The sequence below is a fragment of the Lycorma delicatula genome, chromosome 10 (assembly GCF_047948215.1).
Source record: "Lycorma delicatula isolate Av1 chromosome 10, ASM4794821v1, whole genome shotgun sequence".
Taxonomy (NCBI): Eukaryota; Metazoa; Arthropoda; class Insecta; order Hemiptera; family Fulgoridae; genus Lycorma; species Lycorma delicatula.
Window position 1 is genome coordinate 80010927 of NC_134464.1, and position 27245 is coordinate 80038171.

The 27245-nt window shown below is 30.1% G+C and overlaps 1 protein-coding gene across 3 annotated transcripts; it reads right to left on the minus strand.

Moving 5' to 3' along the window:
• Positions 1–1010: 1010 nt before the first annotated feature.
• AANATL7 (Arylalkylamine N-acetyltransferase-like 7) lies at positions 1011–23082 on the minus strand. Of its 3 annotated transcripts, none has more exons than XM_075377152.1 (4): positions 22835–23082; positions 5712–5951; positions 2666–2935; positions 1011–1260 (listed from the first exon to the last, which is right to left on the minus strand). In XM_075377152.1, the coding sequence occupies exons 2-4, from the start codon at positions 5931–5933 to the stop codon at positions 1081–1083; spliced, it is 672 nt and encodes a 223-aa protein (XP_075233267.1). In that variant the 5' UTR covers positions 5934–5951; positions 22835–23082; the 3' UTR covers positions 1011–1080. The 3 variants fall into 3 exon arrangements, with proteins under 3 accessions (XP_075233267.1, XP_075233269.1, XP_075233268.1); XM_075377154.1 differs by having other exon boundaries at positions 22789–23082; XM_075377153.1 differs by lacking the exon at positions 22835–23082 and adding an exon at positions 19467–19773.
• Between the last annotated feature and the right edge of the window lie 4163 nt (positions 23083–27245).

Genomic DNA, 27245 nt, shown 5'->3' on the forward strand with positions numbered 1-27245 from the left:
ACGAAGCAGGAGCGATATAAAATGCCAAATAGCACAAGCGAAACGAGCCTTCAGTAAGAAATATAATTTGTTTACATCAAAAATTAATTTAAATGTCAGGAAAAGATTTTTGAAAGTATATATTTGGAGTGTCGCATTATATGGAAGTGAAACTTGGACAATCGGAGTATCTGAGAAGAAAAGATTAGAAGCTTTTGAAATGTGGTGCTATAGGAGAATGTTAAAAATCAGATGGGTGGATAAAGTGAAAAATGAAGAGGTATTGCGACAAATAGATGAAGAAAGAAGCATTTGAAAAAATATAGTTAAAAGAAGAGACAGACTTATAGGCCACATACTAATGCATCCTGGAATAGTCGCTTTAATATTGGAAGGACAGGTAGAAGGAAAAAATTGTGTAGGCAGGCCACGTTTGGAATATGTAAAACAAATTGTTAGGGATGTAGGATGTACGGGAGTATACTGAAATGAAATGAGTAGCACTAGATAGGGAATCTTGGAGAGCTGCATCAAACCAGTCAAATGACTGAAAACAAAACAAAAAAAAAGATTATATTTTAATATTATAATTTGTTAACTTCATAATTTGTATAAATAATATTAAATCTTTGTCAGATATAGACAGTTTTAAATATTTTATCATTTGTATAAATGACTTTTGATTGGTGATTTATACAAAAAAATTCTTGTTTTTTATCAATTTTTATTTTTTTGTTCACAAAATTTTGTATTATTCTATTCAGTTTTTTATATTCTTTGTTCTTTTCTACTGAAGCAGAATTTAAAAAATTTTAATTCTTGGTAAAAATTAAAAAAAAAGGGTTTGTATGTATACTCAAAAGAGGTTTCAGTACAGTTGTTTTACACCATATTTTACGCTAAAAATGGTAGATATAATAAATATATCATTTATTTTCAACATATGAAAAAAGCATGACAAATATTATTTTTAGATCATTTAATATTACTCTATTTAAGCAATTATTTTTGTCTACACTACTAATGTTGTTAAGTAATAAATTACTATATATATCATTGTATAGTAATTATATTACTGTTTATTTATAATTGATGTAAATATTAATTTACATCAAATAATTTAGACATTATCTGAAGAGAAATATGTGGTTGTGGAATATTGAAAATTACTTCACCATTTTCTGTTTTATAATCTTCAAAAATCACTTCATGTTCTACTTTAAATCCGTTTCGATCTGCAGATTTTTGTGAATATTTGCTTGAAGCATCGGTTTTCAATACCTTGAAAAAAGCATAAAAAATAAAATTAAAACTATCTAATCTGATTTTTGCTGCTAGTTACATAACAAAATTTTCAGCCAATCTTATATTAAGATTAATTGGAACTAGTATTTTTCTCATTTTTCATTTATTAATGAATATTTGATTGATAATATTGATTGATTAATAATTGATGAATATGTTACATTTTATTAATAAACTCATCTCAGATTGAAATACTGTACGTTATTAATTTTTTTTTTTTTTTTTTACTAACTAAATCAGTTTATCCTTTATATTTCTATTCCATAAGGTTTCAGCACTTGAAATTTGATTTAGAATTACACTTTTAATAATAAACAGAAAATTGTGAACTTCAAACTAACAAAATGGGAAGGATGTGGAAAGTTTAATAAAAAATATCAGCTTGTGTAGTTCTGATTAACAGAACTAAATATTATTCTTTATGTTTAGAATAAAACAAGACAAATTAGTTTACTTGTGTAGATATTGAAATTGTAACTCTCTTTGATACATTTAATGTTTTTTTGAAGTACAAACTGAATTAATGTTTATCATAAGTCCCAAGAGATACACATATTAAAAAGTAAGTTTAATTATTCGTTTTAGATCACTTTGGTTCCCGTTTATATCATCACTCTCTCGGCCTGCTGCTTGTCAACCATCTCCCCAACTGTTCTTTCATGCCTGCTTTAAGTAGTAGGAGAAATCCCCCACTACACCAATGCCGAATGTTTGAACAACTCTTTTATCAATGATAAAAATAAATTAATTAAAGAACTTAGTTTAATGAAATATGTAGCAATATACAACTATTGCATGAAAGATGTAAATAAATTAATTTGTGAAATTAAATTTAATATTGTAATATAATGGTTAATTGTAATGAAGTACCATGATAAAGAACAAAACATGCTCTTGTACCTTCTGCTTTTAAGAGGATAAAAAAAAATGTTAAGAACAATACTGCATAATTTCTAAAACATGCAAATTATGTATTATTACATATTAATTATTTATCTTTCACATTTTAAAAGATCCTCTTCCCTATTTTTTGTGATTTTATGTAGTTAGATGGCTGTAATCTGAATTAACAAATTCCTAATTGTTAATACTCTATACTGCCACTTGACAGTATTTGTATGCCATGTGGCAGTATACAATGTCAACATTACCAGTACAGTACAATATTACCACTTGAGTACTTTATATAGAGCATCATGGTTCTAGTAAAACAAAACCATTTCACATTTTTCCATTAGATTTAAGTTGTTCATACTCTTTGAAACGTGAAAGATATTTTTCCTCAAAATACCAAAAAAAAAGAAGAGAAATAATAATTATTGGCACACATTTTATAATCTTAAATAGAACTAATCAGTTTAATTAATTGCAGCTGACATACCTTAAATCCATTCTTTTTTGCTAGTTCTAAACTTCTGGCAAACAGTTTATTTGCTATTCCTTTATTTCTGTATTTTTTATCGACGGACAATATTCGTATTTCAAATAATTCATTTACTCCATACTTATTAAATAAATCTGCATCTTTACTTGCACCAAACAGAAGAGTAAATATACGTTTAAATTTCTCATCCTTTACTGTTTTTAGGTTTTCTAATTCTGTCTCATAATCACCTTTATAAACAATTCCACTTAAAACAACTCCAGCTATCTATTAATAATAAAAAATTTAAAATGTGCTGTATATTAAATTTTACACACATTAAGTTAGAACAAACTTCGCTATTCTTAAATTTTATCAAAAAAGTTATTGGTCAGTCTAAGTTAAGATGTTTTTGAATTTTCTCAACTTTATTTATCCACTTTACCTTCTTCCCCTATTATTCTGTTCCTTTTTCTTCTTTTATTTCTTTTCATTTCATCTAATCTATTCAGTCAAAAAAATAAAATAAATTGTACTAAAAAGTAAAAAAAAAATATTCAAAATGATTACTAATAAATTAGACACTTTTGATGATTTTTGAATTTATTTTTAAAATATAAAGATTACTTAATGGTTTTAGAGGAAATTTCTTAAAGTTTGTACATATGTGTGTTCCATGAGTCAAATGACAGACTGGTAATCGAATTCAACCCAAACACATGAAAGCATATTCCGCTCAACAGTGTTTTTGATACTTATTTTAAGTAATTTTCATAAATAGCAAGGGAGTGGACAAAAACTTTGTTTTTAAAACTCCACAAAAATTTGTTAAGTCTTGACTTCTTGTCAGATAGTATATCAATGCCAAGTTTACGTCAGTTACATGACCCAATCCAATTTCTTGGAAGGTGTTCATCCACATAACTTCAAACCTCCATGTGCCAGTGAGATATAGCTCAATTTTTAAAAAACGTAAGTTCTCAGTGTTTTGCTCAAATTGAGGATCTACTAATATCTCAAGGTACATTTCTCCAGTTATTGTGTGTCTGTGAAAAAGCTCTGTAGACCTATTCACAGGAAATAGCATGAAACTCCTTCACTTTAGGTGAATCTGTGTATATACTGCACAGTATTTTTATGGTTTTCTGTTCCCTGTATTCATACATTGGTGTACATTGACTTTTCCAAATGTGAAATGCACATTCAGCATTAAAAATTATGTCTTTTGTCAATGCGTTTCTGCATGTTAGCATAGAAACTTTACATAAAACTTAAAAAAAATTACATAAGTTTTATTAGCTGCAATTTATAAGGTTAATTTTTAACTGCTTTCACAAAATTTTCTACATTATTGGTTATGGAATTTGGAATTCTGAACTGGCTGATGTAGTTGATTTGCACATAATCATTTATTCTTCTGACATGGGATGTTTTCCATAACATTTCTTTTTACACAAACACTTTTTTAATTGCTTTTTTCACTAACATATTCGTCTTGGTGTTTGTTTTGTTGTGAAACAAAAACTTTCTCAATGGGAGTAGTAGCGTTCTTGTCAGTCTGGTTATTAAACACAATAATCAATATTGATGCTAAAAACAAAAGTTTTGCCAACTTAAAAACAATACTAGTAAAATACCATGTTAGTTGCTGGGTGTATAAATAAATCTACTATAACAATAATATGAAAACTAAACAAGATATCAACAATCCACGAAGATTGACAGATTACAGAGGAGGTTATGTGAAACACAATGCTACTAACCGCCATCACTAAATATTTCTGTTGGCGTGTAATTAAAAAAGGTTCGGTTATTTTCTGAACAGACCTTGTAGTTCTGTTTTAACTGTCCAATATTAAACAATAATGTTTCAAACTAATAACATAGACAAGATAACTTTTTGTTTAAAATACCTACCACTTGTGTAATTTAAAAGAATCACTGAAATTGATTAATTTAGTTAAGTGAAAAATAAGTAAATATGAATAAAACTGATGACCATCTCTTTTTTAGTGCCATCATTCTTCTGCTGTACTAAAAAAAAATGAATTATTATATTCAGGTAGAATATTCCAAATATTAGAACTTTTATAAAGGATGATCGATACTTTCAAACATAGAGCTTGCATATAGGCACTGTGAAACTGCAGCACTCCCTATTACCACTTGATATTATCAATAACATTTAATATAATGAGTCCTTTTTTCTTTATACTTGTACAATTTAGCTTAATGTCAGTAGCCATTCCCCAGTTTATGAAAAAGATACAATAATGTTTGTATGGAACAGTATGCTTCACAATTGCAGTGGCATGGTGTTTGGCTAATGTGCACATTGGAAGCCACATGCGAGGTTGCAAGGGAGAGAAAATACTGTTGCTCCTGCAGTGCCGATCCTGGCGTGCTGGTCGAAGATAGTTTTTTTTTTTTTACTCCGTGTGTGTATGGAACGTTCCTTGTTCGTTCCCTTTTTTAGTTTAGTCAATGGAAGGAATATGAAAGTGGTTTAGTTGTTTTTTCAGTAGTGATCAGAAGGCCAAATCTGTCCAAAAACATGCTGGAAGGGTGAAAGAGAAGGTAATTAGTAAAAACTAATTATGTATTTGTTTGGTTTACATAGAAATTTAAATTAAGCGCCATTGGATTCTAGTGTTTTTGAGTGAACATTTTAAGTTATTATTCAATAATACTAAAAAATATTATCTTTATTGACATTTTATTATTTATTTGGCTAAACTGAATACAGTTTTTAATCACAATGAGTACCATATTCTTGAATGTGATAAACTGTAGAATTAGATTATTATCCTGCTTCTAGCTATTCCATTTGATTCTTTTTTTTTGGGGTTTTTTCTGCCCTTAGTTTATTTTAAATGGTTTTTTTTTTATTTCATTCTTGTTCCACAAACTTTTTTATTTTTTTATATTTTGTTCAATTCAACATTATTTCCGCGTTCTTTGATTAATTTCTAAATCACTTATTATGATTAAATCTTCCCATTATTTATTACTAGTAATAAAAATTTCTGTAATAATATTAATTAATATAATGATTATAACTTACCTCTCCAGTACTTGTTTCATATGCCATGATAGAATATTTATCTTTTAATGTTTTTAAACAGTGATCTTCTAACCCTTTGTGTGCTTGTCCTGGTTGGCATAAGTTCACTGAACAGTTTAATGGTTCATCAGGAAAGAAATTATTACGTAGATGGACAATAACATCGTCATATCTATCTTCTGGTATTGGATATTCAATTTCAATATTTAATTTAAGACTCATCTTTTTATTGATGATTACCTATAAAAAAGGAACAGATCAGTTATTCTCTTAATGTAAAAATAAATAGGTGAAGTATAAATAAAACATTTAAAAAAAAGAAACTGTTGGGCAAATACTGTGATATACCTGGTTATACACTCTTGATTATTTCAATTAAAATAAACTTTTACGTAGGAAGAGGAAGACAGAGCTTCTCACGTTGCAAAAAACACATAAAGGTGGTTCACGGTTCACTCTTCTATTAAACTTATTTTCATGAGCCACCTTATTGAAATAAGACACACGGGCACAAACATGATAAGTAACACTGAAGTGTTGTACATAAACAACAAAAGATATATACTAGATATACTTCAGAAACTCTAAATACACAAACAGCATTCTAGGTGAACACACAATTTAAATCAAACATACTCTGAATATACCATAAATAAAGAAGATCTTTCAAAACTTTAGTCAAACATAACACCTTGTTCTGAAAACGTTTAATTTTGAATGACGGCTAAGTAAGACATTGTTGTAGTAATATTCACCTTTAAAATGAAGTTAATAAATTTTTTAAAAACGTTTCAGAAAGCAGGTAACAGTAAATGGGTATTCATTTAAATTACTTTTGTTTTCTTTTTTTGAATGGAAGGTAGCAGGTTTCTATAAACAATCATGAAGAAGTTTATTGCTTAATAACTTGAGAATAGATCATTTTTCCTGATGCTGTTTTTTTTTTAACTATAAAAAATCTTTTGGATAGGTTTTATTAAAGTGACTGTTCAGTAAAACTGAGCTATGAAATTATTAGTTATTTAAAAGAATGAGAAAAGTACATTAGCAATCGAAAAAATTACTCGCATAATGGATTGTAATCATTTATGTTTAAATATTAAAGTTCTTCACCGATTGCATAGAAATTTTGACACAACGTTATATTCGAATACGCGCGTGTTTTTATATACCTACTACGGTAATTATTTCAAGGTTTTGTAATAAAATTAATTAATTTACATTTCGGTAGATGTTATGTGATAATTAAACTGAAGTTAAAACTGTACTGTGTTTATTTAATTGAACTTTTTTTATTCGTTTTTAAAGTACTACTTAATTATTTTTTAAGTGATATTGATAGCTATGGTCATTAACAAAAGAAATAATAGAATACATCTATTAATCCTAACCTGATCGAAATGCATACTTTTTTTATTTATTACCAGCAAATTTTTATGATAGTAATTATAATTATTTGTCGATTTGAGAGTATTTCTTCATAAGTGATTATTTTAATCACTTTAAAAAATTAATTATATTTCTTCTTTTACGTATTTATAATGATTACCTTTTTTTGAGGTTGTATAAGTGGTCTGAAATGGATTAATAGCAGGAAACATTGATTTTTAACAATAACCAGGTTGGAGAAATAACCCGTTAACACACTAACTTGCCGTTTTATACCGGTCATTTTAAACATTATCCATATTAACATATTTTACATATTAAAAATATAAGCATTAATTTTGGGACAAATCAAAAGTTACGTAGCGTCATTGCCATCGATAAAAAGGGCCAGCAGAAATGGAAAAAGTATATAAAACATGTAACAGATACTGTTGAACCAAATTTTTGGGAGTTGCATAATGTAATTGAAAACAAAATTGAACCTTTCATTATATTTCTTAATACAGAATACGGATTTCTCGCAATCAGGTGACGAAAACTGAATTAAATTTATTACCTGTTTATTATTATAGAAATTTAATTAAAAATATTAATGAACCTTTTTTACTGTTAGTGGAAAATTGACAATCTCGTAACTCTTAAAAAATTCAAGGAACTACGTAACAATAAACAATTTTAATGTATAATCTGATAACTCATGAGTTATCAGATGTGCCGAAAAAAGTGAGAAATATTTATTGATCATTTAACATGTCTATTTAAATTTAAAATATTTGTATAATTTTTGTAAAATATAATAGCACGTGGTTACTGAATGTTAAAGTAGTTTCTTTTATATGCTTCAGGATTTACAGGAGATGCTTGTGATTTGGCTGCCTGAACACTCGTACGCGCAGTCTGTGTACTTGAACTCTATAAACTAACTGAATTAGGTATAATTACACGAGAGATAAGAGCTAACCAATTAATGTTAAAAATAAATTTTGATTAATGTTGAACTAGAAATTTAAACCCTCTGTACGAAGTAAAAGATCACGAGGAAAAAAATTTCACTAAAAAGTGAAAAAAAAACTTTTTAATTTTGTTTAAATGTTGACTGAAGTCGGCGGAAATTTAAAAAACTACCATCGAAAAATTACTCTCTGTGTGTGTGTGTGTGTGTGTGTGTAAATACGAGGTTTGATATGAAAGTTTTAAGACTGGGCTGGTAATTTTAAAACGTCAATACTTACAGACTCTTGTCTCCCTCAAAGTCCTCTTCTGTCTGAATATATCTACTCCAACGGTGTTTCCATTTTTGGAAGCATTCCTGGAAATTTACTTTCTTAGAGTATTAAGAACCTTCTCCGTATTTACTTGGGCCATCAATTGAGTCAAATCGGTTCTCTTTCAGCGAAAATTCCAATTCAGGAAACAGGCAGTACTCGGCAGGGATATAGGGTGGGCGGTTGAGGAAGCACAAGAATTTGGAATTTGATAAATAATTTCACGATCGAGAACGCAGGATGAGCCGGTACGTTGTTGTGGAGGAGGACCTAACTCTTATCTCGCCTGATTGTAAGACTTTTCTTCGGCACATTTTTGCGCAAACGCTGGAGGGCACTTTTACAGTATTACTGATACTGTCTTATTGTCTTCCTCTTTAGGACAAATTCGTGATGCAAGGTACCCGTAAAATCGAAAAAAATCAACATTGTTTTCACATTCGACCGATTTTGTCGCGTTTTTTCGTTCGCGGCAAACTTGGACCCTTCCAGTGCGATGATTGTATCTCATTCTGATTCATACCAATCCACCAATGATCGTCCCCTGTAATTATCCTATTTAACACATTTGGGTCAGTTTCGGCCCGATTAATCGGCTCTTGGGACACTTCAAGTCTGTGTTGTTTCTGCTGATCTGCAATACATTTCGCGGACACTCGAACCATGTTCAAATTTTTAGTTAAAAGTGACTGAACCTTGCAGAAACTTAAATTCAGTTCATGGGCCATCTCCGAAATTTTACGGTCAGAGCGCACTAATCGCAAACTTTCACAATGTTTTCGTTACTTTTTAAAGCGGAAGGCCGGCCGGACCGGGGGTCATCTTCGATTGATTCGTGGGCATCTTTGAATCCGTTGAACCAGATAAACACATTTGACCGGCTCAGACATTAATCCATTATGTTTTTTTTAAGAGCTTCATAAGTCTCCGAAGCTGATTTCCCGGTTTTCAAACAAAATTTGGCACGAACTCGTTGTTCCGTTTTTTTTTTTTTATCTGTTGTGCGAGATTAATAATCCGCTCAGAACCGAAAACACTTCTTCACTCACCAGGATGCCATTCCCTACTGAACAAAGATATCGCGGTGATCTTTTCAGATTGTTTCAAGGACAAAACAAGCTTTCCCTTCCACATCCGCGGGCACACCTGCAATCTCCTATTGAGCAGTGGCGTCACCTGTCTTAAAATTTTATATCTGTTAAAAATAAGAAAAGGAATTTCGAGAAAATTAGGAAGCTACTACTGAGCATGAGCTAAGGCTCTCTAGTATGTGGAGATATTTATTAAAATCTAAATTTCCTTGATTTTTCTTTACAAAATATACTTTGAATATCAGGATGACGTTAGGCTATGATTCATTACGCTACAATTTCTATTAACCTTCTCTTTCATTTAAAAATTTTCTCCAATTTTTACTGATAACCATAAACAAAAATAAAAAATATCTCTAAATTGTCATATAGACAATGCAATTTTTATTTAAAAATATTCCTTTTAAATTATACGAGTAACAACCACCAAAGGAATTTCATTTATAAAATATAATATATTATATTATTAAGAATCTATCATTTCCTCTTCTTCTACGTTAAAAACATTTTTGAATGTTTATACATAAAAAGCCCTAAAAAAATTGCCGACAGCAAAATATTTTGTTACCAACAATATCCACCAATCAAAAAGTGATTATTTTTCACCTGTCTTTTATTTTATTTAAATTTTTATTTTCTTACGATTCTTTAATGTATTATTATAATTTTTCCACCTTCTCCCAGTAGCTTTAACGTAACCAAAAAATTGAAGAAATTTTAAATTCATAAGTAAGTTTCAAACTAAACGAAACGTATTAAAAAACGAGATTACTGTTAGAATTATTAAATTTAAAATTACATACTTAATACTTAAACATGTCAAAGTATTCAAAAGGTTTTTTAAATCTACACGCTTTGCGGTTTCCAAACCGCATTATCTGATTAATCTTATATAAGATGCATAAAAACAATTAGAATAATATATAGTATAAAAATAATAAAAACAATAATACAAATTACAAAACACGACTACCAAAAAATAACAATTGTTAAAAATGTAAATAAATTAAACTTAAAAAACGACAATAAATCGAACTAAAAAAAAGAAATCAAGGTAAGGCAATAAAGGAATAAACATCGTTATGATGTATTTAATTAGATAATATAACAGGTGACCAATCAACTTTCAGTTTTATTTTCATTAAATATATTTTTCATCTTGTAGAAATAGCAGGCATTTAAGGTTGTCTAATGATTAAATTCTCACCAGGTCTTACATCGGTAAGAAAATTTTGTCTTTCAACGAAAATATTTAAATGCAGTCGGGAGGGCTGTTTAATATAGAATAATTACTATTCAGAGCTCTTTAATATAGGACAGTTACTATTCAGATCCACATTTTCGATTGAACTTATCGGCACAACGTCATCGGATTCAATAAAATCAGTTTTTCTGAAGCAGTTTTGAATGCTTCAATTTTTAATTCGTTTCACGCTTTGCATAATACATGAGTGCATATACAAGTTTAATCTTTTTCGCGATATCATTCGGTTTTCTCACGTCCGGCTTCATCTATAACTTCAATTACCTTCCTCCTTATTTTTTTTCTCTATAAAAGTTACAGGATTTTTACAATTCCCTGATCTAAGGGCTGTTTTAAAGCCGTTGTATTCGATGGCAAGAAAACTAATTCTATGCTTTGTAAATTATAACTCGCTGAGGTATGAGCTACAATGAAAGTTATTGTAGCTATTCTGACTGATTAATTTTTTATTCCATTTAATCAAAACAAATCAGATGACATCTACGCATTTTGTTTGAATTGTAATTTACAGGCAAGGAAAAACCACGGAATCATCTAGGATTTTTTTGATTTGCCTATAACTAGTTCTTTTTTATCGCTTCCAATCATGTTACAAGTGAGGAGAACTGTTACGCGGTCTTTCTGCTTTTTACCATCTGAGTAGTCAATTTTATACTTCCTTGTACGAAGTAAAGGAAGTATTGTGATCGCGAAAAATTTCGGTTTTCAGATTTTATCGGAAATATCCATTTTGACCATATCTGAATCCACTTTGAGTAGTTTCAGCGAGACTTCTGTAAGTACGTATGTATGTAAATTAACACAAAAACGTATGTATGTTTTTCAAAAACCAAGAACTTTGGACTTTCTTTTAACTGCAGTAATAAGCCCTCATTGAGAGCTTTTCAACGATATATCATAAGTGGTACTTATTTTAATTGGTTCCATAGTTATAGGCAAATGAAATTTTAATTAATGAAATATTTGGATCTTATAAGGGGAAGGCACATCAGTTCGAATCCAACTTCATTTCCTTTTTTTAACTTTTCTTTTTAATTTTTTTTTTTTAATTTAAATATATTGATTTATAATTAATTATTAACTCGTGATTGTTAAAAAAGTTTTACAATAAATAATTGTTCAATAATAATAATAATAATAGAATATGAAAAAAATCAGAAGTTATTAGTGAAATAGAATTTTATGTACTTTGAAAAATGTGTATATGTAATTTAATAAGGTTTATTACATATGTGTATATGTAATAGATTTGGTGAAATATCTGATTATTGAAAACTATAATTTAACATTTTTTGATTTTCTAGTGAATTTCTGTTTAATTTTATCTACATTAAAGTTAACCACACCGTGACTGAAAAATAGGCCCTTACGAGAGAAAAATGTACAGTAAGGCATACATGCCCGCTCTTTAATAAATTGCAAAAAATTCTTATCTTTTAGTTCATTACTCCTCTGATACTGTCGGACAATTTTCTTCCTCAGTCGGAGTTGATCATCATTTCGTTTATTTGTTTTTTGTTGCCAGTCTTTTAATCGCTCTTTGGTTTGATATAATTCTTCTGATCTTAATTTTTGCACGTTCTCTCATTTTCAAATTTTCTCCCTCTTTATATTCATCATCTTCTCTTAATCTTTTTATTCTTTCCTAGATCTTAACGTTTTCTTCCTCTTTATATTTATCATCTCTTAATTTTTTTATTCTTCCCTTGTTCTTAACATTTTCTTCCTCTTCATATTCATCTTCTTGTCGTTTTTATAGATATATTTCTTCATGTTATCTTCCTTTTTCCTGTGTGATTGTTTCTTTTTCATTTTTGATTATTCATCAAATAATCCAATAATAAAAACTGAATATTTTACACCGTAAGGTTGAAATTAACATCTGTAACCAGTATACAGAAGTTCAATAAACGGAATAGTTGAATTATTATTAACTTTAATTTATACGACACACCAGAAATCTGAAACTTTTGTTAATCAGCAACTCACAAAGATACGAATAATACTGATCTAGTAATACGACTAATAAAAGGACATTTACTCTATCCTAATTTTTCATGTAAGATTGTTGAATTAATAATTGTATAAATATTTGATGTTAATAAAAATTAATATTTCACCAATTATCGTATCTCACTTTCAAATGAAATAAGTTTAAATGGAGTGCAGCAAAAAATGTGTGTATGTAATTTAATAGGCGTACAAGGAAGTCATGAGGTGTCCACATGAGATTTTTATTTTAGCTGCTATTGGCGTAGAGCGGACCACGTGTGCGCCGGGTGGATGCGCGCAGTGCACGAATGATTCGTTCATTCGAACGATTTATCTTCTCGAACGAAATCTGAAAACCGAGACTTTTTCGCGATCACAATACTTCCTTTACTTCGTACAAGGAAGTAAAAATGAGAGAAAATTCATCAAACAAACAAACCTACGCACCATCCTTTTTTTTATGGAAAGATGTAAACGGAAGCTAATAAGACCCTTTCATTAAAGACTTGCGTTGAGTTATATGAAAACAGATCTGTTGTTTTGATCCGGGTTCGAATCCCGGTCAGGCATGGCATTTTCACACACGCTACAAATCATTCATCTCATCCTCTGAAGTAATGCTTAACTGTGGACTCGGAGGTTAAACAAAAAAAAAAAAGAAAAAAAAGATCTGTCGTTTAAACCCACCGGGTTGGTCTAGTGGTGAATGCGTCTTCCCAAGTCAGCTGATTTGGAAGTCGCGTTCAAGTCCTAGTAAAGCCAGTTATTTTTAACGGATTTGAATACTAGATCGTGGATAACCGGTGTTCTTTAGTGGTTGGGTTTCAATTAACCACACATCTCAGGAATGGTCGGAGACTGTATAAGACTACATTTCATCTGCACTCATACATATTCTCATTCATCCTCTGAAATATTATCTCAACGGTAGTTACCGGAGACTAAACTGAAAAAAAAAGATCTGTTGTTTAATCCCACCGGGTTGGTCTAGTGATGAACGCGTCTTCCCAAATCAGCTGATTTGGAAATCCAGAGGTCCAGCGATCAAGTCCTAGTAAAAGCAGTTAACTTTATAGGATTTGAGTACTAGATCGAGGATATTCGTGTTCTTTGGTGGTTGGGTTTCAATTAACCACACATCTCAGGAATGGTCGAACTGAGACTGTACAAGACTACACTTCATTTACACTCATACATATCATTCTCATTCATCCTCTGAAGTAACACCTGAACGGTAATTCCCAGAGGCTAAACAGGATTTGTTGTTTGGTTTGGTTAAGGTGGATGTTGTTTAAGAATAAATCATCATTATTTTTAGCAAAGTGTGTACATTCATAAAATGATCGCAAGCATAAGTTAACATATCTTATTTAATTTTTTAAATATAGATCTACACGATTCATACTTAAGGGTGCCATATAATGAACTTGCAGCCCAATTCTAAATCTTAAAAACTCGTCATGACTTTTTGAGGGTGCCCCAAGAGATGACATTGTACTTTATACTAGAATCTATGTAGGGAAAATGATGACAAACTTAGTGTTTTATTGAGGGCCTTTGGAGCAAAAACGTACCGCTTGATTTTATTACAAACGAAATCGATTTGATCATCCCACGAGAACTTGTCGTCTAATAAAACACCCAGAGATTTCGTTTTGTGAGCAACAGAAATATCGTTACCGTTAATAGGAATTTTATCTATGCGATCAGCAATGTTAAGTCTACCTAAGAAGCACAAGGCAATGGTTTTATCCACATTTAAAGTTATCACCCATCCAGTAATTTTTTGTAGTACATAATTGTGTGGAGTAAGAGATTAACTGATGTTAAGAAAGAAATGGAAAATTTCATCGAACGAGTAAAGTGAGTGATGAAAAAATATATTTATCTGCTTTAAAAATTCATATGATCTTTCAACCAATGTTGATATAAGAATGCAATGAGAACAATTTTAATTTTACTTTCCCGGTTATGGGTCTGTCACCGCTGCATAGCATAGCTATAAAAGTAAAGCTTAGCGATCAATCATAATTGTGGGTATCAAATTTACCCTCTTTCGTTTAAAAAGCACTAAAAAAATCTATAAATTTCCAAAAAAATATATGTTCGTACGTACGTATTTTGCGAATTAATGCGAACAAAGGGAATTTTTTTTTTAATTTCTATGTTGTGGCTGCACTGCTTGACCACACCCATTATTTAAGTTGTATATTTATTATGAGGTTATTGTTCTTTAATTATTTTGTAATTGTCATGCTACAAATAATGTTTTGTCAAAGTTTATTTCATTTTTTATTACAAAATCATATTTTTTGTTTTGTGTATCTTAAATGAATAATGGCAATAACTCCAAGAAAGAGTTTGAAAATTGTTTCTCTTCCTGAGCATGACACAACAACAAATGGCTTCTGAATGTGTTGTTGGACTATTGGACTGTGAAGTGAATGCTATTTCAAAACAATTTAAAGAAACCGGTTCCTTTTCATCTCAAAGGAAAGGCAAATGTGGCAGAAAAAGAAACACTACTCCAAACACGGGATCGGTTATTAGTGAGAAAAAAATCTGCTTAGGACCCAAAAAATGCACTTAGGTCTTAAATCGAAAATTAACAGCCAGTGAAACAGATTTACACTGTTAGATGCAGACTTCTTGCAGCTGAACTGAAAATTCGTCTGCCAGCTAAAACGCAGCTTTTAAATCCAGCAATGTGGAAAAAATGGCTCTTGTCGGTCATAGCACATGCTAGCTGGGCTAAAGAAGACGGGATAAATGTAATGTTTTCCGACAAGTCACATTTTTATGTTCAGGGGCGAAGCGTTCCACACGTTAGAAAAGCATCAAATGGAAATACATCAGGGCTCATATTCAACAATCAGTTTCACATCCCTACAAAAAGATTTTTTGGGGTTGTTTCATATTTGAAAGCCCTTGTTCAGTAGATGGAATGTTGAAAAGTGATGGTTATATCAAGATTCTGAAGGAAAGGGTTGTGACAACTTCAAAACAAATTCCCACAAGGCAACGGAGTGTTCCAACAACATTTGGCATCATGTCATATTGCCAAAAAAACTGGAAAAGACTTTCAAAGAACGAAATATTTAAGTGCTCCCACGGCCAGGCAACTCCCCAGACTTAAAATCAATTGAAAATTTGTGGGCACTAGCCATAAAACGACTCAAACCAAAAATTGGCCTCATTAAAGCAATAATATCGGTATGATTTCACGATGAAGAAATCAAAAAGAAATTAGAAAAAATTTAAAAATATTTACTCGGTTATACCAAGTTATATATACTTGAAGTAATTTATTTCTAGAAAAAATTTTTTTACAAAAAAAAATTAATTTTTTTAATGTTTGGTTGACGTATTGTTAATCCATTTTGGTAAAATTGTTAATCTAGAATCATAAAAATAATTTTTTAATTATTTTATTTTTCTTAATATTCAAAAACGAAATAAGAAAAAACAGATTGGAAGTGGTGTTAAACGGATAACTATATCATATTTTATGTACTAATGAAGAACATTATAATTTATTTTATTTAATATAGTTCTACACATTTATGTGATTTAGATATTTTGTAAAATTTCAGTTTTTACAAATTCTGTAGTTTTCAATTTATAGGTGTGTAAAACGTTATAACAGTTAAATTCACCTCATGTCATTTATATACATTTTTATTGTCTCGGTCATCAGACTGGTTTGATGTAGCTCACCAAGATTTCCTATCTAGTGCTAGTCGTTTCATTTCGGTATTCCCCCTACATCCTGCATCCCTAACAATTTGTTTTACATATTCCAAACATTGCCTGTCTGCACAATTTTTTCCTTCTACCTGACCCTCCAATATTAAAGCGACTATTCCAGGATGCCTTAGTATGTGGCCCATAAGTCTGTCTCTTCTTTTAGCTATATTTTTCCAAATGCTTCTTTCTTCATCTATTTGCCGCAACACCTCTTCATTTGTCACTTTATCCACCCATCTGATTTTTAACATTCTCCTATAGCACCACATTTCAAAAGCTTCTAATCTTTTCTTCTCAGATACTCCGATCGTCCAAGTTTCACTTCCATATAAAGCAACACTCCAAACATATACTTTCAAAAATCTTTTCCTGGCATTTAAATTAATTTTTTTATGTAAATAAATTATATTTCTGACTGAAGGCTCGTTTCGCCTGTGCTATTCGGCATTTTATGTCGCTTCTGCTTCCTCCATCTTTAGTAATTCTACTTCCCAAATAACAAAATTCTTCTACCTCCATAATCTTTTCTCCTCCTATTTTCACATTCAATCTTTGTTATTTCTAGTACATTTCATTACTTTCGTTTTGTTCTTGTTTATTTTCACGCGGTAGTTCTTGCGTAGGACTTCATCCATGCTGTTCACTGTTTCTTCTAAATCTTTTTTACTGTCAGTTAGAATTACTATATCATCAGCAAATCTTATCTTTATCTTTTCACCTTGTATTGTTACTGCCGATCTAAATTGTTTTTGAACATCAATAACTGCTAGTTCTATGTAAATATTAAAAAGTAACAGGGATAGGGAACACCCTTGTCGGACTCCCTTTTTTATTACAGCTTCTTTCTTATGTTCTTCAGTTATTACTGTTGCTGTTTGGTTCCTGTAAATAATAGCAATTGTTCTTCTATCTCTGTATTTGAACCCTAATTTTTTTAAAAATGCTGAACATTTTATTTCAGTCTGCGTTGCCGAATGCCATTTATATATATATATATATATACATAATTATACACAGTTTATCTGTGATACTACAAATATTTATTATTAGCTGAACATAAAAATCATAATAATAAATCAAATCTGTTAATAAAAGACTTGTGTGTGTGTGTGTGTGTGTGTGTGTGTGTGTGTTTTAATTTTAAAAATTATATATATATACAGTATGAGAAATGCAAGAAAAAATTAAATTAATATTAATTTTCCCCTAAGTGAAAAAAATGATTAAGCTGAATAGATTTTCTTTTAATTTATCGGCTACTTGACAGTTAGCATCCCACCTAATTTATTTTTTAATACGGGCCTCAATAAAAAATAAATAAACATTAAAAATTTGAATTGACAGCTTATTTATTCCTCCCAATTATCGAATATAATTTAATTCGACGTGGAAAGCGAGCGTTATGTTTGGTTCTCTTATATTCTCTAACCTTATTAACATTAAATAATTTGTTAAAAAATCGAGGTTTTTTAAGGTTACATAAGTTTGTAATGGCAGTTTCTGACGGAAAAAAGGATGAAAAAATTTGAAAAGCAGTTGACGTCCATATAACCGAAAAAATAAATTTGGTGGGACGCTAATCAACAAGTACAATTTATTGATAACCATAATGAAATGCTGTATTCCATTGAGAAAAAAAATTAAGCAAGCAAAAAATGAACTTGCTTAATTTTTTCATCATGAAACTGTACCTGTCAGTTTTAAACTTACAATATTCATGTATTTTTAACTGTAAAATTATGTTAGATATAATGAAATTCCGTATAATCGAAATGATGGAAAAAAATAACTATCCCGGTTTAAACGTTGACAGATTTTTTGTATTAATACGCCATACGTTTTTTAAATATTAATTTTTAGGGTACAATTGCGAAAAATATCAAAATCTTCAATAAAAAAATTTGAATCCTTTGACTCACTTGAAAATTAAAGTTAAAAAAAATTGATATTTTGAGTACAGGTTCTGTTCAGTTTCCTTGTTTTTTTTTTGGTGGGGGGGCTTAAAAGTTTATATATTGGAGTAATTATTAATATAAATATAAAATTTAAAACGGGTACCATGATGCCTTCTAGTCCAGTGGGATCGATAATTAGCCCAAAGCTGGGATACGCATAAACTAATATTTGTGTCAAATTTAAACATTTTTGGTCAACGAGTCTTTGAGAAATATGAGGTAAAAAAAATTTATATTAAAAATAAAGTAGAATATACCCTCCCTAAATCCGACTGACTTAAAAATTTGAAATTCTTTATAAGTGTTTTCATCATACATATTTTCATACATTTTTGCATACTCAGCTCAATTTTTGACAATCACAATATAAAAAAATCAAAACTATACTTTCCCCTTTTTTCAAATTTGCTTAAAGTTTATTGGTATCATTGCTCCATATATAGGAATTTTCGAAGAATCTATGTTAAGCCAATTCGGAGGCATTAATTGAAATACAGGCAAACATACGTACAGTGCAAATTAATCATATCACAGATCTTATTTAATAACAAACTTTATTCAGAAAAAAAAGCTGACAACACAGTTGTTTCTGCACGACTTATGCACACATAGACACACAATTTAATTTAAAATATTTATCATTTTGTTAAAGTAAAATATTTTTCGTTTATTTAATTTAATGATTGTAACCAAAGCGCCCGCGCATACCGTATTTAATTCGCGCGGGGGTGGCGGTACAAGCGGCGACGGTAGGCACTAAGTAAACTAATGTAATTTTACAATTTGCATAGAACAAATTTTGCTTGTACGATCGGGAGCTGGTGTAGACGCGAGGTTTAACGCACCAGGTACCGAGTCGACCCAGGGGATCGAGTTCGAGACCCAGCTAGGCCGAGTTAATTTTTTACACTTTAAATATTATTCATTTGTTCAATTCTGTCGCTCACTTGTGACGTCACACTTTTTGGGTGGGTGGTGCGATTTTGCAAAACTTTTTTGGCAAATATTGTTATTTTTTTATCGTTAGCAAATATGCGTAAGAAAAATATTACCTTAATTAGGCGAAATCTCGAGATACTAAAGTTGACCTTGCTGAACAGCCTCACCCCTTTGACCTTTAAAGTTGAAAATTTAATGATATCAATGCCCCATATAGAAGTAATCTGACCAAGTTTGGTGAAAACCGGTCCAGTAGTTCTGGAGATATAAGGTGATTTAAAGGGCGTCACCGAACACACACAATCATGCGAATATCCGGAAAATTTCCATCCGGTTTTTGGGGTTCATGTGTGAAAACGTCAAGATCTGGTGAAAACCGCATATGCCTGAACTGAACCGATTACAATAGTTTCCCTTCTAGAGCTATAGTTCTGCTACAGTGCTATGTAGACGGGAAAGGAAAACTCCTATTATGTACAATTTGTGAATATTTAGTAATTAATACGTCCTCTTTTATTCACTTACGACATGATTTGGCATCGGTTCAACAAATGTAGTCTTTTTTATTACAATTTCGTGAGATGTAAACCAAATTAAGCGGGGCTTAATAATTTTGAAGTACTTTTTTTCAAGTTAAAATATAAAACTAACTGATAGTATGAAAATTAGCTCTTTTATTTTGTATAAGTACCGATTATAAAAAGAAGTTATTTTCTGAAAATAACGTACATTAAAGGGTCGAATTGAATTTATACAAAAATCTAAAATTTAAATGAAAATCTTCTGATAATTTGTTTCTTTTATGAACAAAATTAACTCCCTTTTTTTTTTGATGAATAAAATACAGAAAAAAAATACTGCCATAGTATTGCATGACTTTCCCTCCTAGTGGTAATAAGAATCAAAAGGAGTTGGAGCCAAAAAACAAAACAAAAAAAAATATCATATGGACATCATATGACTTTCTTTTACACCTGTTAAATCACACATACGCATTTTTAAAAGTTCTGATTTTTTCATATATATATTTTTTTTTATTGTTATTACTGAATTATTATAGTAAAACTTTTTACAATCAGAAGTTAATAATTATTAATAAACCAATATATTTAAATTAAAAAAAAGAAAATGAAGTCTGATTCGATCCGATGTGTCTTTCCCTTGTAAGATCCAAATATTTCATTAATTAAAATTTTATTTGGTTATAACTTTGGAACCAATGAAAATAAGTACCACTTATAAAATATAAATATATCGTTGACAAGCTCTCAATGAGAGCTCATGACAGCAGTTAAGAAAAAGTCCAAAATTCAAATTTTTTGGATTTTGGGATTTTTTGGATACTTTTGATCCAGTCAATTGCAGTCAAAAGGGAAGGTGCACAACTAGATGTTACAACAGTCCTAAATTCAAAATTTCAATATTCTACGGCTAATCGTTTTTGAGTTATGCGAGATACATACGTACGTACAGACGTCACGCTGAAACTAGTCAAAATTGATTCAGGGATGGTCAAAATGGATATTTCCGTTGAAATCTGAAAACCGAAATTTTTCGCAGTTTAATACTTCCTTGTATTTCATACAAGGAAGTAAAAATGTAGACATTTCTTGATAATTTTATATATGAAGTATAAATGTTGATGAAAAAACCAAAACTTTTCAAAAAGTTTGTTCAAAACCTTTTGAAAAATATTTAAACCAAAGGAGGTAGAGCAAAAGAATAATATATATATATATATATATAAATTTTTAAGGGGGAAATAATATTTGCATTATTTATATATGCGTTGTAGGTAACAAATTTGTTTTAATAAAGTTTTCTCTAAAATACAACTGAGGAAAATCGAAATAGATTTTTTCGCGACATCCTCCATCCCTTTAACGAATAAAAAAATAATATGATCAATACCCCATATATATATGAAAATGTAATTAATGTATTGTAAATAAATGTAAATGTAATTAAAATGTAATAAATATATATATATATATTTCAGTCAAATTTGAAGAAAATTGGTCAATACTAAAAACAGTGCATACACACATATACGTACGCATATACATATATATGTTTTTTTGGTTTAAATAAATTAGTTGAAAGTTAAAACATTTGAAAAAAATTCCCGGTACTCCATTTTTAACTCGATTACACCATACATTTTCCTTTACATATTCGCCGGGAAAGAAGAATGTTAAACGTATTAAGAGTTTTTGCGCAGAGGAATTCTTGTATAAAATGCTTTTTTTTCTAGTTTAAAGATTTTATAGCTTACTGTAAGTAATAAAAATCCAACAGATGATAAGAGAGAATTAATCATAATGTTATTTTAATTTTTTATGTAATTATTTCAACTTAGCATTATAATCTAGACAAAATTTACGAACTAAATTTTTTTAAGTTCCATTATTTTGACACCTTGATAAAAATGTTGATTACAGTCATTTGATCAAGTCAGTTAAATATGCGTACTACTGTCAACTCAAAAATTAATAAATTAATAAAATTTTGTGTAGGTTCAATTATTTATAAGAGTCAGAAAATTAAACTCAAATTTATTTCTACAATTTATTTATATTTAATTAATTGTAATTTAATTATATTTATTTATATCTATTCGTATAAGCTGGAGACTATTGCAATAAATTACAAAAAATGAATAATTTCGTTATCTTTTATTTAAAAAAAAAATTGTGTTCCTTATTTAATTTTTTTGTGTCTATACTGTTCTTTTATTCTTATTTATCATAAACCTCGCGTAACTGCTTTGACCCTTTTCAAAATCCAGCTTCTTGCTAATTAAATAAAATGTAGTACATACATTTGGAAAGGGGCAAGCGTTCACACGTAAGCGCTTACACATACATACATAATGTGAATCATATATACTCATATTTTAAATATTATATAAACAATTTTTTTTTATAAATTATAAATAAAAATCGTTTTTTGATGTAAAAAAATACGATGAGCTCACCTTTAAACTAATAATACATTCATAACAGAATAAATAAAATGTCATTGAATCTAAAGTTATATTTGAATTGGGAAATAATAATTTAAAAAAGTAATATCAATAAATCAATTTTTCTCTGTTGCGCATTCTCTCACCCATTTATTACTCTTTTTATTGTAATACTCCAGTCGCTTTTCCTTCTTTTATTTTAACATTTTTTTTCTTCCTCATTTTATCCCCCTTTCTCTCTTTCTTTCTATTCCACTCATCCTAATTAAAATGCGTATTTATTTTATATTTCTGTATTACTATAACTATAATAGTATCTATCTATAATTTATGTATGTGTCTATATATATATTTTTACACTTAAAAAAAAATTATTTCAACAATAAAGTCTTGAAATTTTATTTTTATAATAAAAATAATTTATAGTTATAAATATTAATTAATTATTGTATAAAAAAGTATGTACTTACTCGAACAGAAGTCGATAAAGATTTTGTATAAGTATTTTACACTTACCGATAAGAATAAACGATATTCCGTTTACACTGCAGTACGAAAGGATAAGAAATTTCTTTTTGACTGAGAGGAAGCGAATTGTGTAGTGTGGTCGGGTTTATACGCTCGTGTGGGGGTAATGAAATTCTCCCGCGCAGTCCTCGTAATGCAGCTTTTAAAGGGTAGTGAATTGTCGGGTGGGGGGTTTCAGATGGATGCAGGATCGCTCGCTCTGTAAGGGCTACTGAGCTTGCTGAGCACCTCCATAAGTTGCTATGGCAACGATCGTACAATGCCCTACATATATATCTATATATGTTTATTGGACAATGATAAATTGCTTTGAAGGTTGTTTTAATAAATCAAAGTTTTAGATAGTTAACCCCGGTAATCTTTTACGTGCAAAATTATAATAACTGTATACCGTATTTCTCACTAAAATTTATGTTAACTTTTCCTTTTAACTAAACCACCCTATGTATCTTAACACTATTTACTCTTTACTTTATAGCGCTATACTTTAACGTTCAATATATAGAAATAGCTTTAATTAAAAAAAAAAAAAATTGTTTATAGGATTAACAGCTTAAAGAATGATATGTGTTGTAATGACATTATATTATAATCATTTCAACAAAAAATAAATTTGTTTAAAACTAAAATAATGTATGACCTTGAACGTTGCTTATAGATTAATTTTATTTACTGCTTAGTCTTATAACTGATTATTTAATGAAAATTAAGTTTGGTCTAGATATTGCGCAGATGGTTTTTTATAGGCTACTACAGTAGATAAAAAAAGCCATAAAAGTTCTGTAACGAACAAAATTGAATGTATTTCTTTATTTGACGTCAATTTTCTGAGTTTCATCTTTTTTAAATTAATACTATTAAAATGTTTTTATTTCACTCATTTAACTGGTTTCATGCTATTCACCATTCTTTTTTGTTATATGCTAATCTTTTAACCTTTACGTATTTACTACATCCTATAACTTCGATTATCTATTTTATATATTCCAATCTTTGACTTCCTTTATACTAAGTAAGCGGGAAGTCCCTTTAAACTAGTTATAAAATTATTAGGATAAGTGCAGCTTACCTTCTATGCTTCTAAAACGTTTGAGTGGGTTCCACCACGTACAAAGCACAGCTGAATGCGCTTCCATGTCCAGTTGTTCATCTCAATAGCATATCAGGGGTATTTTAAATTCTCAGGAACAGCGTCTTGGAGCTGTTCGTTGTTGATGTATTTGCGTTTTCGGATTTTTTGTTTTACAAAACCCCAGAGTGTCAGGTATAGTGAGGTCAGAGCTTCTTTCTAGCCAAGACAATGGAACCGATAACTCTTCTCACCCACGTCCGTTCCAGCGTTTCGGAAAAATTTCATTGAGGCGTCTGCAGACATTCAAATCAAAATCCACTGGAGCACAATCTTGCTGAAACTTAATGATGTCAGCGATACTTTTTGCCGTTAATTCTGGAAACAGCCACTCATCGATCATCAGTAATAACTGTGTTCATTAACTGCATCGTCGAAAAAATATGAACCAAGGAGATGTTCAACTGTCATCACAGCCCAAATCATATCATAGGGCAGATGGTGTTCGATTCCCTCAAAAAATATTGGGATTGTCTTCCGCCCAGAAAAAAACATTTTGGTTACGAGAGCTTCGATAGATCGCACAGTCGTCTGAGAATATGACGTTCTTTTTATCGTTTGATTTCGGAAAGCGTTCAAGCAATAACTAACATGTATAAACACGTCGATCAAGGTTATTGTCACTCGACTCATTAATTGCGGCTAGAAGAAAACATTTAACTTTTAAGTCCTTCCACATATGGTCTCGAATTGTCGATCTTGGAATGCCTAACTCTGCAGAACGTTTACGCGTTGATTTCATCGATAATCGTTGAATCGATGCCACTAGAGTAGTACATGTCTCATCTTAAGTGCTCGGTCTTCCTCTGCGTGGCACAACTAGAACGCTTCCAGTTTCTAATAACCTTCTTCTCCCACGTCAATAATGTTTGCCGTGACGCTGACGATTTCCCACACACAAGCTAACAAACGCTCTTCGACAGTGAACGCACTCGTATCCGCCATCGTTCTACACTCAACTGCGACTAAGCTCATCCAATCACGAACGAACATACCGATGATCCCCACCACGGATTATACTCTCCACCTTTTCCGTAAGCGGTGAGAATTGGCAGACGTAGAGCCTGATTAAGCTGGTTTTATTACAATGTAATAGGACTTCCCGCCCACTCGGTACGTTTTATTTTCTATATGTTTCCCCCTTAATCTAATTTATTAACTAAATGTGAATGCAGAGACATGCATACATGGACGACCAACCTAGTTCATCTGACTCTACCACAATCGTTTAACTTCCCAACGAGTATAGCTCGAATAGTTATATTAAACGCAATAGCATGGTGATCATGTCAAAAATTAGGTATCGCTTTTTGGAAATTTTTACGTATTACGAGTCAACCTAATTCATCTAGACCAAAATAACGCGTGTATGTACGTATGCGCGTACGAATTTAGGCACATTCGTAAGACAAACACAATGCGACACACATTTTGGCCTTATATCTCAGGATTGATAAAACTAATCTTCTTTAAATTTGGATCATATTAATTCTTTTTAAAAATTCTTTAAGAGGTGGGGATACATCGCTAAAAAAACAAATTTGATTTTCTTCAGAGGAATTTAAAAAAAAAACAAATTTGTTTTAATGAAAGGATTATTTTTATAAAGATTTTAAAGGATTATTTATATATACAATGCATATATAAATAATCCAAAAACATTTTTTCAAAAAGTCAACCCCCATCTCTTAAAATTGAAATTTATATATTTTGTTCTTTTGCTCTCTATCTCCCTTCGGTTTAAATATTTTTCAAAAACTTTTTTAATATCTATACTTAATATATAAAGATATCAAGAAATGTCTACAGTTTTTTTTTTAAATTGTGTAGACCTCGGATTTGAAATGCAGAAAATTGTTTTTGAAAATGTTATTTTTCTTATTTTATCTTTTATTGGAGAGGGTTTTAAAGAAAAGTTTTTAAAGAAAACTTTAAATTAGAAAATCTGTAAACCTTAACCTAAATATGAATATTCCTAGAAAAACTTTTCTAAATATTTATTTACCACCTATAAAAATATATATATATTCTGTTTCTTTTTTGTTTTTTGTCTCTAACTCTTTTAACATTTATTATTAATAGCCGAGAAAGTCATGCAATTCTTTGCCAGTTTTTCTGTCTGTCTATTTGCCTAAGAGGTCTTCATTTGGAAAGTTTATCGATCCATCTACTTTTCAACATCCTCCTTAAACACATTTCAGTGGTCTGTATTTTTTCCTTTCTGTTTTTCTTATTATCACTGTTTCATTACACTAAATCGTTATTCTCCTGACAAATATTTCTTCATATCAAGACTTTATTTTTAATTCTTAGATCTATATTTGATACTAGTCGATTTTTTGTGGTGGTGGGTGGGGGGATAAAAGTTCTCCTTACTTGTGCTGGTCTGCTTTTGCTGTTTTGTATTAGCTTTTTCCATTTATTTGTAATTTTATTATCTAAATAACAAAATTCTCTTATTTTTAATTTTTGTGTTATCTTTAATTAATATGTAATTCTTCATTATCTTCCTTTCAATACATTTTCATTATCTTCGTTTTATCCTTATATGATTTCATTTCAAACTGAAATTCTGTTATAACATTAAATCAATACATTCAATTATTATATTTAATTCACCTTTGATTTCTAGGAAAAGAATACTGTTATCAGCGAGTCTTAACGTAGGATCTATCTAATTAACGTTACATATACGTAAATAAAAATTCCCTTGCGTTTGGTTATCTTCTTTTATTGATGTTCAGATAAAATTCAGGAACTATTGAGCTGATTTTGATAATTTTTTACTGCTGAATGTAGTGAATTTTTAGAAAGGTTTTAAAAATAAATTTAGTCAGATAACTCAACTTTTTTAGTTAATCAGTAAAACTTAACCGGAATTTCAGTGTAATTTTTCCTGTTGTCACATTTTAAGTTATTGATAACTACATCATAGTTTTCACAAATTAAATTTATAATAAAAAAACTAAATTCAGTCGTGTATTAAATCAATATCTGTTAAACTCTCTTCGACCTTTCAGCTGCTTATTATATTTATTAGCCCCCCTGTCGCGGCGCTTCACCCACGCAACATGGTTTCTTGTTGCGGCGAGCGGACGTATAGCCGGTCATGGCTCGCTTCGCTCGCCCCTTTCCGTCTAGGCTGTTCCACTGTGTTCATTAAAAAAATGCTTGTGAGAATAATAATGATAAATAAAATTTAGAGCTTGTTCAATTTATAAAAAATATCAGTGTATTGCAATTTCTTCAGGGCAACAGTTTGGTCAGTAC

Bases quoted from the DNA above. Each gene is read 5' to 3' on its own strand.
- AANATL7 (XM_075377152.1), bottom strand. From the start codon at position 5,933: ATGAGTCTTAAATTAAATATTGAAATTGAATATCCAATACCAGAAGAT. The intron at 2,936-5,711 runs GTAAGTTATAAT...TATTATTAATAG, and splicing joins ATGAAACAAGTACTGGAGAG to ATAGCTGGAGTTGTTTTAAG. The intron at 1,261-2,665 runs GTATGTCAGCTG...GCTTTTTTCAAG, and splicing joins CAAAAAAGAATGGATTTAAG to GTATTGAAAACCGATGCTTC.